The 16,454-nt window shown below is 36.2% G+C and overlaps 2 protein-coding genes across 3 annotated transcripts; one reads left to right on the forward strand and one right to left on the reverse strand.

Moving 5' to 3' along the window:
- Nucleotides 1-232: 232 nt before the first annotated feature.
- LOC145560527 (G2/mitotic-specific cyclin S13-7-like) lies at nucleotides 233-2,760 on the reverse strand. Its single transcript, XM_081621783.1, has 7 exons — nucleotides 2,632-2,760; nucleotides 1,959-2,161; nucleotides 1,640-1,846; nucleotides 1,169-1,543; nucleotides 920-1,081; nucleotides 647-828; nucleotides 233-548 (listed from the first exon to the last, which is right to left on the reverse strand). The coding sequence occupies exons 1-7, from the start codon at nucleotides 2,666-2,668 to the stop codon at nucleotides 404-406; spliced, it is 1,311 nt and encodes a 436-aa protein (XP_081477909.1). The 5' UTR covers nucleotides 2,669-2,760; the 3' UTR covers nucleotides 233-403.
- A 1,656-nt stretch (nucleotides 2,761-4,416) lies between these two features.
- On the forward strand, nucleotides 4,417-15,515 carry LOC145559231 (uncharacterized). 2 transcript variants are annotated; one of them, XM_081620669.1, is made up of 5 exons: nucleotides 4,417-5,273; nucleotides 11,423-11,483; nucleotides 11,575-11,658; nucleotides 11,778-11,919; nucleotides 14,855-15,515. In XM_081620669.1, the coding sequence occupies exons 1-5, from the start codon at nucleotides 4,799-4,801 to the stop codon at nucleotides 15,221-15,223; spliced, it is 1,131 nt and encodes a 376-aa protein (XP_081476795.1). In that variant the 5' UTR covers nucleotides 4,417-4,798; the 3' UTR covers nucleotides 15,224-15,515. The 2 variants fall into 2 exon arrangements, with proteins under 2 accessions (XP_081476795.1, XP_081476796.1); XM_081620670.1 differs by having other exon boundaries at nucleotides 4,418-5,273; nucleotides 11,426-11,483.
- The last annotated feature ends 939 nt before the right edge of the window (nucleotides 15,516-16,454 follow it).

Here is a 16,454-nt window from a genome sequence, read left to right on the forward strand (position 1 = left end):
TCATTTTATGCCTCACATTAATTTTATATTGCTATAATTTTTGTAAATATTATTTTCCCTTTTATATATATATGTGGACAATTTGTTTTGGAAGCATTCTTGATAATTTTGGCCTCGTGGACAATTTGTTTTGGAAGCATTCTTGATTATTTTCACTTTTTCGGTTTACAGAAGCTGTCTATCGAATCAATTTCAGCTCTGAGCTATAAAGATAAATTTTGACACCGGGAAATTAAGAATGAAAATTTGTTTTCATATATATACTCAAAGTAAGAAAGCTTTGATTACATATCTCAGTTGTCAATAAAAGAATTGCAAGACCATCATTCTGTGATGGTGTGTAGAAAATTAATGACAGTAATATACTAAGCATTATTTTGCAATGAACCCCAGTACAAAATTCTCATGAAGTAGAGGCCAAAAGGCTTTTGGCTGGAGATCGAAGGGCAACAGCGCCATTATCTGGTTTCGAAAACTTCTTGTAAACCGCTCTCAGCCTGTTTTCCGGTGCTGCCATATGGAAGCTAACTAACAGCCTAGCACATTCCCTGCACACCATATCATCACAAAATATATAAGTTTAGCATAGCTTTCATGGTCAATGTATATAGCACTTTATAAATGTTTATTTGGGAACAGTTCTTACATAAGCTGATTTTCAGAGTAGCCTGTGTAATGCTTGAGAGTTTCTGTCCAAGAGGGACTGCTGTTCAGAGTACAGCGAGCAGCATACACACTCGAAGCAGCCAGAAGTGAAGGAGGATACTTGATTGTGGTAGCATAATTCATCATACCCAGTTCAGAGAAGAAGTATGACATATTCTCCAACTGCCATTAACCAATGAAAACCAATCAGTAAAGTTGATTATTGCAGGCTAAAATCTTCACAATTGAGATCCAAATGTATGTACATATATACCTCAGAATTAGCTGAAACAGAAGCTTTGACATATCTAGTGAGGAACATGTATGGTGTGGGGACTGTCAAATACCACTCCAGATTCCCAAGTATTGTTTTCTCCATTGCTAGAACCTGCTCTCTCACATATGCCTTGTCTGATATCTGTACAAAATCATTCACCTGAAACAAATTTCAGTCAGATTAACAGTACTTGTTCAAAAACAACCCATAAAAAGTTTCAGTCTTAGGGTCCTGAAATTACAGTACCTCAGGTGCCCAAATTTCTTCATACTTGCAGGCTATGAGCATTGAGGCAATGCCTACCAACTGAAGCTCCTTCCTAGGGACAACCTTCATCGAAAGGAATCGATCGATGATGTTTATGGTAAGGTACAGGGTCTCCTGCCTCAACTCAAACTTGTAATGCACTTCAATTAACCAATCTACAAGAATAGACCTCATCTTCTCATTGACATCAGGCTGAGAATCCATGTAATCGCGCACTCGACTCTCAGCTTCAGCAATCTTGTAGAAGTTGTAAATGTCCTCAACATACTCAACGACTGCCAATTCATCTTGTATGCTTCCCTCATCAATGTTGACCACTAGTTCTTGAGGTTTCTTGGACAGTCCACAAGCTTCCTGAAATACACAATTTTGCACATTTCACATTTGATTTATCACAACATTTGTCCACTATACTATACCAGAGTCATCTTAAAAGGATTAAAATTAAACCTTGCTTCGGGCGGTGAGGAAAGAAGTAAGGGTTGGTGATTTCTTCTTCTTAGGTGCTGCTTTATGCTCAACCTTCCCATGTCCAGAAGGGGTTTTTGAGTCAACTTGAGTTTTCTTATTTTCTTGCACCTTTTTCTGGGCTGGTCCTGGCACCCCAGCTTTTCTTGCGCCACCAACATTTACATCCACAACCTGAACTCCTTGTTTCTGCAAACAATCAATCCAGATTTTGATAGAAATCAATCAAATTGTCTTCTTATATTGGAAAAGAAGGCTACATGAATTTGATCCGAGGCAATAATAATAATAATAACGGTACCTTGTTTTTCTGAGCGACTGCTTGTGCATTTGCAACTAACTGCGCACAGAAACTCCGAGTGAGAGGACGGTTGATTGCCTGGGGTTTAACAATACCAACTGCTGCTCCTCCTCCTCTTGCAGTCACTACGTTTCCAATGTCTCCTAAAGCTGTCCTATTTTTTCTCTCTCCTCCTGCTTGAACATTTTTCTGTTCAACTCCACCTATTCACTCACACATCCAAGATTTTAGTTTTCTTTTTTTTTTTTCCAACGTACAAGAATCTGAATACCCATATCAAAACTTAAAACCAAGATTAACAATGATGAATTGGGGGGTTTTAATTATAACTTTTAATCAGATTATCGTCAAAGAAACCAAATTCAAGAGGAAAACAAAAGATCAAATCTTTCCACGTCAAAACAACAGAAAGGAAATAGAGATGGATGGAAATCAAAAGGGCAACATCCACAAATCAATTAGACATACATAAAACAGAGAAATTGAGAATCAGAAATGAATAACTCTCATCTCATGTCCGAAAAACAGAGAGAATCAGAGTGAACAGAAAGAAAAAAGGAGATAATAACAAAATTGAATTCTGATCAAAGAAAAAAAAAACAGATGAACAACAGATTGATCAAATTGTAAGCAAAAACAATGAATGAAATGGCCAAAAAAGAAAGAAGAATACCTCTGGGTTGGCCTTGAAGAGCAGCTCGTGCAGCCATCTTTCTCTGATTCGATTTCTCTCACTAAAATTCTCTCTCACTCTCACTCTCTCTCTCTCTCTAAAATGAGTGGATTAATGAGCGATGAAGATGGAGATGAAAGAAAAGGTTTGCAACGGCGGTATTTAAATGGGGGTGGGGATCCACAACGGTCGAATTTTCTGTAAAGTTGAGGATCGTTGGATGCGCTCCAATCTAACGGTAAACTTCATATGTTTTTCTGTTTTTTTTTTTTTTTTTTTTTTTTTTTTTTTTTTTTTTTTTTTTTTTACTTTTGCCCAAATATGTGTTACAGTGTATGGGCCTTTAATGGGCCTACCGTTATAACTTCCCTGGGAATTGGACTTATCCGTTTCTCCTTTCTTCTTCTTTTTTTCCTTTCTTTTCTTTTATCTTATTTTTTTCTATGTTGACTTTTTCTCTTTTATCTTGCACATAACATAGGAGGCTCTCTTTGATTGTTATAGGATTATTACACAATTTTAATGCATGATCCGTGTGTGTCAAGTATTTCATATGAAAATCTGATTTTGTTAAGAGAAAGAAATTGGGTTATATATATAGAGAGAAACTATGGTTCCCTAAAAAAAAAAGAAATTATGTTAAATTTTGAATTTCAAAGTGATTTAATGTTATTTCGGATTTGATTTTATCGTTTTGGTGAATCATTTATTGAAAGATCAATGTAATTGACAAATTCGTTGTTGAGATAAAAGGTATCTATTTTTATGTTTTGGTGTTATTTTCTAAGGTTGAAGATGATGTTCTTCCTATTTTGATCAATGTTCTTTTATTATTTTTTTAATTGCAATGAAATATGTTTTAAGTCTGATCAATATATTCTTTAAGTCTAAACTATATGTTCTTTACAATACAAACAATGTTCTTTGAGGCAATATATATTAATCATGTTCTTTGGTTACAATAATAGAAATTATGTTCTTTGGGTATAATAATACAAATTATAATCTTTTTACTTATATAATATGTTTTTATATTTTGAATTTTTGAAAATTAAGAAAGAAATTTTGAATTATATTTGTGTAAAATTAATTTTAGATAGAGAAATTTTTTATATCTGATTATTTTCTGATTCAAATGTAATATGATTTGACATTAAATTATTAATAAAACTCAATTCATAATTATCTTTTACCTTTTTGATAATAAGTATCTCATAATATACTGTGTTTTTTATATTTCAGTGATATGTTCTTTTATAAATTCATGATGTACTTTATAATTATTTGTTTTGTTCTTTCCACTTTAATCTGGGTGTACCATGCACATGGTACACCCGGGTGTACAAACCACTAATTGATGAAAATCGACACAATGAGATTTCAAAGTTTGCTCAACAAATTCAATTTTTCTAGCAACTCTAGGATAATGGTTAATTACATAATAGAGTAAAGATGGTAATGACCCTCGTCTTTGATCACCAATCGTGTGTTGTGCGTTATAAAATATTAAAATGAGCAGGCTAAACATTAACCAATGTTACAATGTCACGTCAATCAAATCGTGTCGTGCTTTTTTCATATTTGTCCGTATCGTATTATGTCGTGTCGTGATTTTTGGCTAAATATGTCCCATTACCATCTTTGATAGAGTTGGCAAAATAAAATAAGAGACCACACATTATATTCTATCAAACTATCAAAGTGACAATAATATTGGTAGTAGTCATTAGTATGTGATGAAGTGGCACACTTTAAATGGGTAGACTCTAAAACTCACATTCTCTCTCCACTCTCCCCATAAGAATCCTTGCAAAAACCTTCCGTCTCTTATGCCCATTTTTTCAAACAACTTTAGGGTGAAATCTCATTTTAGCTTTAACTTGACTCTTCTCTTAAACTTCTCCTCACTTCACTCTCTCCTCTTCTCCTTCTTCTTCCTAAAAATGGCATCCAACTACTACCCCTCTTCTTAGTCAACCCCATTATTATCAATGCACCTTCTTCTTCTTCTCTCTCATCTTCTAGGGTTTCTCTCCTACCCCAAAACCCCTAATTCATAACCCCTAAATTCACATCCGATCTCCATTTTCCAACAATGTGCGTTGACAACTGCTATTAATTTTTAATCTAAACTGTTTTTAGGGTTTTTTTGGCCAGAATTTCGTCAATGTCGGGGGGTCCCAGAGTTAGATCGACGAATTTAGCGGACTTTGAGCAAAGGCCAGTGCTAGTACCTGCCGGAAACAAAGCTCGGACCGGCGTTGAAGCTCGGAAACCTGTGCGGAAGTCCGATAGCTCGCCGGAGAAGGAAAGCAAGAGTAAAGAGAAGAGATTAGCTCAAAATCCACCCACATTATCGCCGCCAATGCGAAATCTGAGTGCTCCGTCGATCTTAAGGCACGGGAATCAGCTTTTGCGGGGTAATTCATCACTTAATGCTTCGTGCTCATCGGATGCCTCTTCGGATTCTTCTCATAGCCGAGCATCGACAGGAAGGATTAGCGCGCCGTTGATGAGGAGGAAGCTAGGGGGTGCTAGTAACATGGGCTTGGGTGCTGCTAAGGTGGTTGTGGATGATGGAGCAGCGCCTGAGGTTGATGGCTTGGGAAAGAAGCGATGTGCTTGGGTTACTTCTAACACTGGTATGATTTACCATTCTTTTTCATTATGTTATTATCATTGTGCAAATATTTCGTTATGTTTAGCTTCTTGGAACAAATCGTATTGTTTCGTTACAAAATTATTGGAACAATATGTATGTTATTAGCTTTTTTAATTTCCGAAGTTTTTGGAAGAGAAAGAAGGAAATTTATGTTGATATTTTGTCATTCTACAAAGTTTGAACTAGACTCTTGCTCGGTTCATGATTGATATGGTTAATTGGTGATACACATTGGTGGGTAGTAGTCAGCCCCGTTCCTAGAAATTTATGGGCCCTAGGCATAATGTAAAAAAACGGCCCCTTACGTAAACAAATTTTTTTACACGCAATAGTTTTAAATATAAGACAACGAAAATAACTTAAATTATTGAATAGTAAGTCTCCATACACAATACTCGAGTAATAACTTTGCATAATATTTCGGTAATTGAATAAATATGAAACGGTGTAAATGAAAAGATTAATATTTTGAAACAGATACTCATAAAAATCGGAAGATTAGAAGAAGAAGAGGTTATATTGCATAGTTATCTCCACCTAATTGACATCTAAGTAATTTAATGTTAATTGCTAACTAAATGCATTTATTATCTTTTTTAAAAGTAGCTTATTTTTTAACGAGTAAAAACTACAGTTTAAATTCTATAGCTATGCAAATTGAATTATTTTTTTGAATTTTTGGGCCCCTTTCTGGCGTGGGCCCTAGGCGGTCGCACTCGAGGCCTACCCCTCCTGCCCTGCCCTGCCCTGGTAGTAGTGTTTAAAGACTTTTTTTTCTACTTGTGTAATATTTCATTAAATTTGCAGTTTTGTGTCAGTAAGTGTGATTGAGTTTCAGAAATGTCATTTGGTGGCCTTGGGTGACATGACAGCCAAAATTTTAGCGTTGCTAGAATTTTAGGGGTGAAAATTTTAAGCTGCTGAAGTTTGGAGGTTTGAATTTTTGGTGTTAGTTGTAGATGATTGATGCTATGATACTGGTAGGAAAAATGACAATTGAGGAAGATCTTGTGGCCTTTATTAAATCATTTAACTTGAGGATATACCTCTTTTTTTTTTTTTTTTTTTTTTTTTTTTTTTTTTTTTTATTGTGAACAAGAAGGATAGAACAAAGGAAGTGTTTGGAGAGGTTTAAAGGTCTATCATTGAAGTGATGACTCATGAGGGTACCCAATTCATTTACAACCATCTTTAAGTTCAACAAACCTTTGATAATAAGGCCCTAGAAGATGAAACATGTGAAACTAAGATGAAATTTAGCATAGAAAGCAATATCTGATTTCTTTTACTTAAGGTTTGTTCAAGAATTGGAATAAGTTATCTTTGGCCGTTCCTTTTAGATTCTCCTTCTACAATTTGTACACCATGATATGTTGTTCTTAGAGCAAAGTATTTTTTTTTTCTTTTTTTGTTTGATTATTGGCTCTAACTCAACAAAGATGACAATATTTGGTTCTCTTTAACTATCTTTGTTGCCAAATGTTCTTTATGGTTATTGTTTGCACACAAATTATGACAATTGTAGATCGAGTGTGTTAATGTGATGAGTAAAGTGGGTGGGTGTAAGAAAAAGGTGGGAAAAGTAAGCGAGAGTGAGTGGACAAGTGTAAACATTGTGGATGCTACGTGAGTGGAAAGATGTAAATAATGTGGAGGTAAGGTAATATGGGTTTTGCGAAAAGTAGATTAAAGTAAAAGTGTGAAGAACTTTTGGAACCGGGATAGTGTAGATATAAATGGCCTTAAGCTAAGAGTTCATTCCTCTCTCTCCTAGAAATTGTAATCAATGATTTTTAGTTGTTAGGTGATGTATTGTGTTGACATATACAACTAAGGCTTAGATAGAGCCTCGTACTATATAAACATCTAATGCTAAGGTTGGAGACATATAAAGTCTAAGGTAACCTCCAATCCCAATACTAAGGATTAAGATAAGGATATGTCATCCCTTTTAGAAATTGCCAAAGCAATTGAATGTTGGGCAATTAAAATGTGTTCTTAGTCTCCTTACAACTTGAGGGGTGGGTGGTGCTGGTGGAGGCTAAAGTTGAGATGATTGCTATACACTTGATGCGAGAGCATCTTTTTATTATAAAGGTGGCAAGGCCCGTCAAGCCGAAGGTGAATATAGACTAGTCAAGCTAGCAAGTACATCATGGACTCATGGGCCAAGTCACCATATTCCAGCTAGTTGATATGACTTATTAAAGAGTTTTTTAAATTCTCAAAAATAAAACATTGCAAACACTTGGCCCGCCTAAGGCAACTCGAGTAAGGCATGTGAATTGTCTCGACGCAGGTTTGTTTACTGGTTCATGTCTGGGCATTATCATTGCTCGATCCAACTAGGCTTGATTAAGCTTGGCTTCTTAAGGGAATTTTAAAAGAACAATGATTGAGAATACATTTGGATCAACTAGAGCCGTGAAGTTAAGGCCCATTAACCTAATTTCATCAGTGCTCCATCATGCCTCGGTAAATGCGTACTTTGTAGAATAAGAGGATAGAGTGAAGGAATGTTAGTTTACAACCAACACTTGAGTAAGTAATGGAAGTGTCTGCAATGAGTTTTGAGCTCTATAGTGATGCTGAGTCGTTAGATTGCTATGAATAACATGCTTTTATGTTGTGAAGGCCAAAAAAAGTGTTGACTTTTGTATCTTGTATTCTTATTTGATTGGATATTTCTCTATGGTCCATTTGAGGGAGGCTGATGTAGAGCTGTCAATTCGGGTAAACGGGTCAGGTTTGGGTCGGGTAAGAGTGGGTCGGGTCAACACGGGTCGGGTTAATTCAGATTAATTCCATAACCTATGCGGGTCTGGTTTGGGTTGGGTCATGCTTGAGTCGGGTCATACTTCTTATCGAGTTTGGGTCGGGTTTAGATCGGGTTAATAATAGGTCGGGTGAACAATAGGTCAGGTTTAATTCGTGTTTTCACGGGTTAAAACTTGTTAGGGTAATTCTCGGGCTCGAGTCGGGTTCGGTTCAAGTCAATAATTTGCGGGTTAAAATCAGGTCGGGTCATTCTCGGGTTTGAGTCGGGTTCGGTTCAAGTCTTTGCGGGTTATAAGTAGGTCGAGTTATTTTCAAGTCGGGTCATTCTCGGGTTCAAGTCGGGTCATTCTCGGGTTCAAGTCGGGTTTAATTCAAGTCAATAATTTGCGGGTTATAATCATGTTGGGTCATTTCCAAGTCGGGTCATTCTCGGATTCAAGTCGGGTCATTCTCGGATTCAAGTCGGGTTATGTTCAAGTCAATAATTTGCAGGTTACAATCAGGTCGAGTCATTTCCAAGTCAGGTCATATTCGGGTTCAACTAACTATAAATAAATAATTATCATTTTTATCAAGCTAATTATTTCCTTTAACTATAATATATATGGCAATATACTAAGGAACTGTAGTCTATAATTTAAAAAGATAATTATCTCATTTCACCATACAACAAATATATATACTATATTTAACTCTTAAATTTGAGGATGATGCTCCTTTCTTTTGCTGGTGTGGACCGACTTGGTCTCCCTAGACAAAATGCTTTGATCAATAAGGTGGTCTAAATTGCATTTAAGGTGATTTGAAATCAGGTTTGGAATAACTTGGGTTGAATTTAGGTCGGGTCAATAACAAGTCGTGTTAATTCCAAGTCGAGTAAAGATCGGGTTGAATTTTTGGGTCGGGTAAGTAATAGGTCTGGTAATATACGGGCCGGGTCAATAACAAGTCGGGTTTAATTTGGGTCAAGTCAATAACAAGTCGAGTTGATTTCGGGTCGGGTTGAATTCAGGTCAGGTTAGTAACAAGTCGGGTTAAATTTGGTTTTGACGGGTTAAAACAGGTTTGGGTCAATTACGGTTCAAGTCGGGTTCGGTGCAAGTTAATTAAATTGGCCGTTGTTAACCGGTAAATCGGTGCAAGTTGTAAACTGGTAAATTGACCATTTAAAAGCAAATTGAATGGTTCCACCCACCCAATTGGACTCCCGGAGGGTATTATGGACCATAGTAAACATTTCGGTTTTTATTTTTTTTTTAAGTGATAAAATATCAAAAAATTCCAAAATTGGAGGCTGATATCCACGCTTTTTGAGAAATTTTAAAATTTTCGGATAGAGCGGTCAATTTGGGTAAACGGGTCAGGTTTAGGTTGGTAAGAGTGTGACAGGTCAACTCGGTTCAGGTTTATTCCATAACCTATGCGGGTCGGGTTTGGGTTGGTCATGCTTGAGTCGGGTCATACTTATCGGATTTGGGTCGGGTTTAAGTCGGGTTAATAACAGGTTGGGTTACATTTGGGTTGGGTAAAAAATAAGTCGGGCTTAATTCGGTTTTTACGGGTAAGGGTAATTCTCGGGTTCGTGTCAGGTTCTACTCAAGTCAATAATTTGCTGGTTAGAATCAGGTCGGGTCATTATCGGGTTTGAGTCGGGTTATGATCAGGTCGAGTCATTTTCAAGTCGGGTCATTCTCGGGTTCAAGTCGGGTTCGGTTCAAGTCAATAATTTGCGGGTTATAATCAGGTTGGGTCATTTCCAAGTCGGGTCATTCTTGGATTTAAGACGGTTATGTTCAAGTCAATAATTTGCAGGTTACAATCCGGTCGGGTCATTTCCAAGTCAGGTCATATTCGGGTTCAACTAAGTATAAATTGATAATTATCATTTTTGTCAAGCTAATTATTTCCTTTGACTATAATATACATGGCAATATACTAGGTAACTATAGTCTATTATTTAGGAAGATAATTATTTTCTTTGACCATACTACAAATATATACTATATTAAATTCTTAAATTAAAGGATGTTGCTCCTTTCTTTTGCTAGCCTAGACCGACTTGGTCTCCCTAGACAAAATGCTTTGATCAACAATAATAAGGTGGTCTAAATTGCATTTAAGGTGATTTGAAATCGGGTCAGGAACAATTTGGGTTGAATTTAGGTCGTGTCAATAACAAGTCGTGTTGATTTCGAGTCGGGATAGTAACAAATCGGGTTGAACTTTTTGGTCGGGTTAGTAATAGGTTTGGTAAAATTCGGGTCGGGCAGTCGGATTGAGTTTGGGTCAGCTTAATAACAAATCGGGTTGATTTCGGGTCGGGTTTGTAACAGGTTGGGTTAAATTCGGGTCGGGTTAAGAACGGGTCGTGTTGAATTCAGGTCAGGTTAGTAACAAGTCGGGTTAAAGTCGGGTTTTGACGGGTTAAAACGCGTTTGCGTCAATTTCGGTTCAAGTCACGTTCGGTTCAGGTCAATAATTTACGGGTAACATTCGGGTCAGGTAATCTCCAGTTCGGGTTCGGGTCTCACATACTCGGGTCAACTCGGGTCAACTCGGGTCTACGATTGGTTTCAGGTCGGGTTTGGGTCACCATTTTTTCGGGTTCAGATGATTTGGTTAATAATCAGGTTTGAGTCGGTATTTCGGGTCGGGTTAACTTTTGACAGCTCTAGGCTGATGTATGGTGGTAATAGTATTGAATTTATATGTGGTTTTGTAGAGAAAGTTGCATACCAATGTCCATGGTAGTGTGTTTCCACCACCATATCAATAAATCAATCAAAACTTTAATCCCATAAGTCAATCCACTACCATCATATAACCTTTTTTTATTATAAAAATAACATTCATTATCACTTTAGAGGTGGTATTGAGTAATGCATTGACACAAGACTTTCCTTCCAAAATTACATATTCCCTTTGTTTCCAATTTGTAGTCTTATTTACCTTTGCACAAGTTTTTAAGGTGGTGTATAAAAAAAATAAAAAATAAATTAAAAAAGTAAAGAAAAGGAAGTGGGCTTTAGTTTATTTTAATTGAATAAATAAATAGATACAGTCGTGAAGGTAAAATGGAACTTTTAAGTTAGGGCAAGGTTTTGGGGAAAAAAGTTGGGGACACAAGGAGTATATCATTATCACCATTATGGGTTTATGGTTATGGGTCATCTATCACTGCCTACCAAACAGGCCATTAGAACTTGCTTATAAATTTGTACACTTATAAAAGAGATTAATTTATCAAACTGCTTACTTTATTTCATAAAAAATCTATATATTGGGCTATTGGCCTGTTCTGTTTGATGTTATATTTTTGTTGATATTCTAACATTGTTTCCTTTTCTGAAGAAGATCCGTCTTATGCTGCTTTTCATGATGAAGAATGGGGAGTTCCCGTTCATGATGACAGGTATATTATGATTTATGAGGGAGTTGAGATATTCCAAGTTTTTTTTAATGCATTCTAATGAATTTTACTATCTTATTTTGTTTATATGTAGCAAACTGTTCGAACTGCTCAGTCTCTCATCTGCTTTAGCTGAGTTAGCGTGGCCGACAATACTGAATAAGAGAAATATATTCAGGTAGGACTTTATGATTAGTTTCTCTTTCTTTTTTTAATTTCTTTCTATGATAGTCATACACTCGTACTATTCATTGATTAATCACAGTCTTAGTGCTTGTTATACCTTTCACTTTGCAGGGAAGTGTTCTTGCATTTTGATCCATTATCTGTTTCTAAACTAAATGAGAAGAAGATTAGTGGACCGGGAAGTCCTGGAAGTACCCTACTATCAGAGCTTAAAATGCGCAATATTGTTGAAAATGCACGTCAAGTGTGCAAGGTAATACTAAATTTGTTTGTTGATGCATGATCATTTCTCTTTTCATGGCATAGCATGTATATGGAAGTATTATTGGTAAATTTATCTTACAATGTGGATGCCATGATTATGACATTATTTGCACCTAAAAGTGTAATTTACCAAATGAAAGGGTGGGGGAAAAGAGAATAAAACAATTAATTGAAGAGGACTAAGACTGTGTTTGCTTTGATGGAAACTATTTAAGAATAATTGCACGGAAAACAGTTTCCAAGGAAAAAACATTGATTGTATATAAAGTTTCCTTTGTTTTCTTATAAATAAAATTACATAGTATATAAAATGGGAGCGAAAGGGAAAATATGGATTGGAGGAATGTAGAGGGATGTTAGGATTTAAGCAGGAAAATGTTTTTCCACTCTTTACCTTACAAACGATAGAAAATGGGAAATTATTTTTCTTCAAAAAGGTTCTCCATCAAAACAAACATAGCCTATTTGAAGTACAAGTATCTTGTATAAAGGCTCTCCATCAAAACAAACGGAGCCTATTTGAAGTACAAGTATCTTGTATATTAGCCTGTACATAGCTTGCCTTCAGAATTAGAACTATTCATGTGAAAAGTCTCTTAATACACCAAGTTTTCTATTTCGCTTTTCCAAGAAGTTTGCATGCAAGTGATTAAGTGTGGAGCTGAATGTTTCCAATTTTCAGTTACAGCTATATCCTTGAGGTGATTGCTTTTGCAAGACCATAAGCCACTGATCGTTCTTATTAGCATGGATCCCAATGTAGTGTCAATATCATGGAGAAGAAGAAATAGAATAAAATACTACCTCCGGTTCAATTTAGTCGCAACAAAAGACATGATTGCGGAAACCAAGACAAAAGATGTAAACATGATTTTGGAAAAATAAGGGTATATGCTTAACTATTTATTAATCCAACCAAAAAAAAAAAAAAAAACAAATTCAACCTTAATTAAATTAAATAACCCACCACCAAGCATCACCCAAACCACCCACCACCACCACCCAGCATTGCCGGAACTACCTAGTACCAAATCCAGCACCGCCGACACACCACCACCACTCCACGCACCCAACAACCCGTCGACCCACCACCACCACCCCACGCACCCAGCAACCCACGAACCCAACCACTACCACGAACCCACCACCACCACCCCACGCACCCAGCAACCACCACCACCCCACACACCCAGCAACCTACGAACCCAGCAACTACCACGAACCCGACCACTACCACGAACCTACGAATCAAACCCACGAAATTAAACCCACTACCGCCGCCGATCTGAAACCCACGAAACCAAACCACTGATTGGCAACCCACGAAACCAAACCCACGACGACGTCGATCTACAACCCCCGCCGCTCGTAACACCATGAAGCCACCATGAAATTGAGGTTGGAGGAGGAGGAGAGAGAAAATTAAATGGGATGAGAATTTAATTAATTAAGATTGGGTTTATTCTAATGAAATCAAATTTGTAATTTAATAAGGGTGTTTAAAAAAAAAGTAAGGGTATATTGGTCAATTACCATCCAAAAATATACTAAAAAAAGAAAAGAAACAAGTTTGTTGCGAGTAAATTGAACCACCCAAAAAAGGAAATTGTTGCGACTAAATTAAACCAGAGGTAGTATTAAGGATTTCATAATCTTCAAGGGTCCATATTAAGGATATGTATTATGTCTATGATTATTGGTTGGATTCTTGAACCCTTTGATTTTTGTGGATGACTATACGGAATAATCACTTTTGTTCCATGTAGCCGAACCCACTTATGGAATTAAGGCTTTGATTGATTGATTCTTGAACCCTTTGGAGCCCGGAAGCTAATTTTGACCCTTGTAATTATGTTATATAAGTGATGAGAGTAGTAGTATACGAGTGAATTATAGATACACCTTTCTGGGCGATTACCTTTATCCTTTCAAGCAAGGCTATGTAACCTTGGAGGTTTTGAGTTCTTGGCAGTAAAATATGCATGGAGTTATTCTCAAGAGTGCTCTCTTATCAGTTTCTCTGCTGAATTGTTCAGAACTCTATGCTGCGAATTTTAAGGGAGAAACGTAGCTTTGTTTCCCAGCTTGGAGCAAGATTCCATCTCTGGCCTCTTTTAGATCTCTATTCAATTATTGTTTTGGAAATTCGTTGACTTTGATTCAACAAAGTTAGAAACCTGACCTCCCTTTTGCATGTAATGTTAACTTGTTTCGCTTCAGTCAGGCATCTGTAAAATTTGAGGAAAATCTTCACTATCTTGCCACCTTTTCTGGTGTTGAATTGAGCCACAGAAAAGGGATGTCATTTGAATATGGTGCAATAATTCTTAAAATCTAGTCAGTATCTAGTTTTCTTAATCAAGCTAATTGTTACATAATAGAGACCTAGATGACTTGTTATGCCATTTCTAAGTGATTGAATCTGTTAGTTTTCTTGTGCTGTGGTTGAGTCTATGAGTCTAGCATTGAATAACTAGATATCAGAATTATCATGTAGCAGGAGCAAAACTGATGCAACTTGCTGCTTAGCACTGTGCAAATGTGTAGTATCCTGGCTTTATCTGTAGTGCATTCCATTAACGGTTTTTTGGCTGATGTTATGTTTCTTGATTCAAAATGTGAAGTATTAAAGTTGTCATATTAGTTTTAGCCCTGAAGTATTTTATTTGCTATGTTGTTATTATGTTCTGTAGAATGTTATTTTGGTTTGTGGAAGTCATCACATTTGTAATCCTGAGCTAAAAGAATTAACTCCAATGCTGTTTCATCTTGTGTGAAAATAATGAAGTCAGTGTGAGCTAAGCGTATTCAACTTAATGCTGTTTTATTTGCTTCAAAACATATTCGGAGGAAAAAGCTGAGAATGAAAGTGCTGATTATGTTATTTACTGGTATATTTTTCTTCTTGTGATTAAATTATGCAGGTAATCGAGGAGTTTGGATCATTTTCCAAGTATATATGGAGCTTCATGAATAAGAAACCTATAGTAAACAAGTTCCGATATCCACGCCAGGTGCCAGTTAAGACCTCTAAAGCAGAGATGATAAGCAAGGACCTGGTGAGAAGAGGATTTCGAGGAGTTGGACCCACGGCAGTCTACTCATTTATGCAAGCAGCTGGTTTGACAAATGATCATCTCGTAACCTGCTTTAGATTCCAGGAATGCGTTGCAGCAGGAGAAGGAAAAGAAAAGGATGACAAAATTAAGGGCGAGGAGGATAAACTGATAGACATGGATAAGCTGGAGCTTGCTAGAGCTTTGGATGAAGTGGGTGTTTGCTTTGATGGTTAAACCTGCAGTTTAGTTGATAAGAACATATTTCTATCAATAGAAGCTGGCAGATAGTAGTTAAATGTATAAATGTGAATTATTCTGTACTCTACAATCCTCAATGTGAGATGCAGACAAAAGGAAGAAGATGAAGTCGTCGGTATGCTTAGAGTTTAGGAAATTCTGTAATGTGACAGGTGATATCTTTAGCTTTCTTGTACAGTTGCTATGTATGTTTTTTTTAGTTCTTCCTGTTGACTGCAACGGAGTATTTTTTTTCTCTTCCCGAAAATATGCTGTATGATTCGATCTACTGTGTCTAGACGTCTAGTGAAGCTCTTCAAAATACTTCGTAAGAACTACATTGTCTTGATAATTTTCTCATTAAAATAAAGAAAAATAATAATGAATTCAACAAATCAAACGTGAAAAGTGCATAAATATAAAAATTATAAAAAAGGCATTAATCGCTTCGAAAAGCACCAAGAAAGGAAGGTGACGAAAACTGATTGTCGACCATAGATTACACTCACATTAAGATCGTTGAAGACAAAATAAAAGGAAAGGAGAGTGAGAGTCGTTCATTTCATTTGTATTATCAACTTTTTCATCTTCTAATAAATACAATTCCCACACGAGGTGCTTGACTCTTGACCCTCTATTCTTCTATCATCTTCGGTTGACACTTTAATAAGAGATGCCTATTTGTGCAACTTGTTCCATTTTATACTTGTATAATTTATCTTTAACTTCATCATTATCATAAGTAAATAATGTTAAAATTAACTTTGCTTTTGGTTATTGACTGTCCAATCCTTACCGGCAGAGGCATGGTATAGAAGTATCGTATGAGTCTGCAGATAGTGAGACATATAAGTTAATTATTAGACATTCATACAAGTTTTTGAAATTTTGATATAAGGTTTTTATACATTTCATACTCCATATAAGTAGTAGTTGAAAATTCCATACAACATATTGAATGTATTCCTCATTTTTTGGTTGGGGGGCTCACGATGATGGACTTACCAAATTACCTCGAGAGCCCTTCTTGATGTTCCAAACCACCTTATTTTGACCTTAAGCACCACTCGTTATCATATCTTAAAATGACTTATCTTTTGATGCTGGGGCTAATTGCTTTAATTTGCTTTTTCATGTAAATATAAGTACATCCGACCATCAAGAATATTGACATAAATTAGATTGTTTGCAAAACAAAAAATGAAGAATAGTTTATAAAATCGTCAAG

This window comes from Chenopodium album, chromosome 9 (genome assembly GCF_948465745.1).
Source record: "Chenopodium album chromosome 9, dcCheAlbu1.1, whole genome shotgun sequence".
Taxonomy (NCBI): Eukaryota; Viridiplantae; Streptophyta; class Magnoliopsida; order Caryophyllales; family Amaranthaceae; genus Chenopodium; species Chenopodium album.

What these genes read in the sequence shown, in the direction of transcription:
- LOC145560527 (XM_081621783.1), bottom strand. Translation starts at nt 2,668, where the DNA reads ATGGCTGCACGAGCTGCTCTTCAAGGCCAACCCAGAG. An exon ending in TCTTCAAGGCCAACCCAGAG is followed by an intron (nt 2,162 to 2,631) that starts GTATTCTTCTTT and finishes GTGAGTGAATAG; the next exon opens with GTGGAGTTGAACAGAAAAAT. An exon ending in TCCTCACCGCCCGAAGCAAG is followed by an intron (nt 1,544 to 1,639) that starts GTTTAATTTTAA and finishes TGTGTATTTCAG; the next exon opens with GAAGCTTGTGGACTGTCCAA.
- LOC145559231 (XM_081620669.1), top strand. Translation starts at nt 4,799, where the DNA reads ATGTCGGGGGGTCCCAGAGTTAGATCGACGAATTTAGCGGACTTTGAG. An exon ending in GTTCCCGTTCATGATGACAG is followed by an intron (nt 11,484 to 11,574) that starts GTATATTATGAT and finishes GTTTATATGTAG; the next exon opens with CAAACTGTTCGAACTGCTCA. An exon ending in AATAAGAGAAATATATTCAG is followed by an intron (nt 11,659 to 11,777) that starts GTAGGACTTTAT and finishes TTCACTTTGCAG; the next exon opens with GGAAGTGTTCTTGCATTTTG.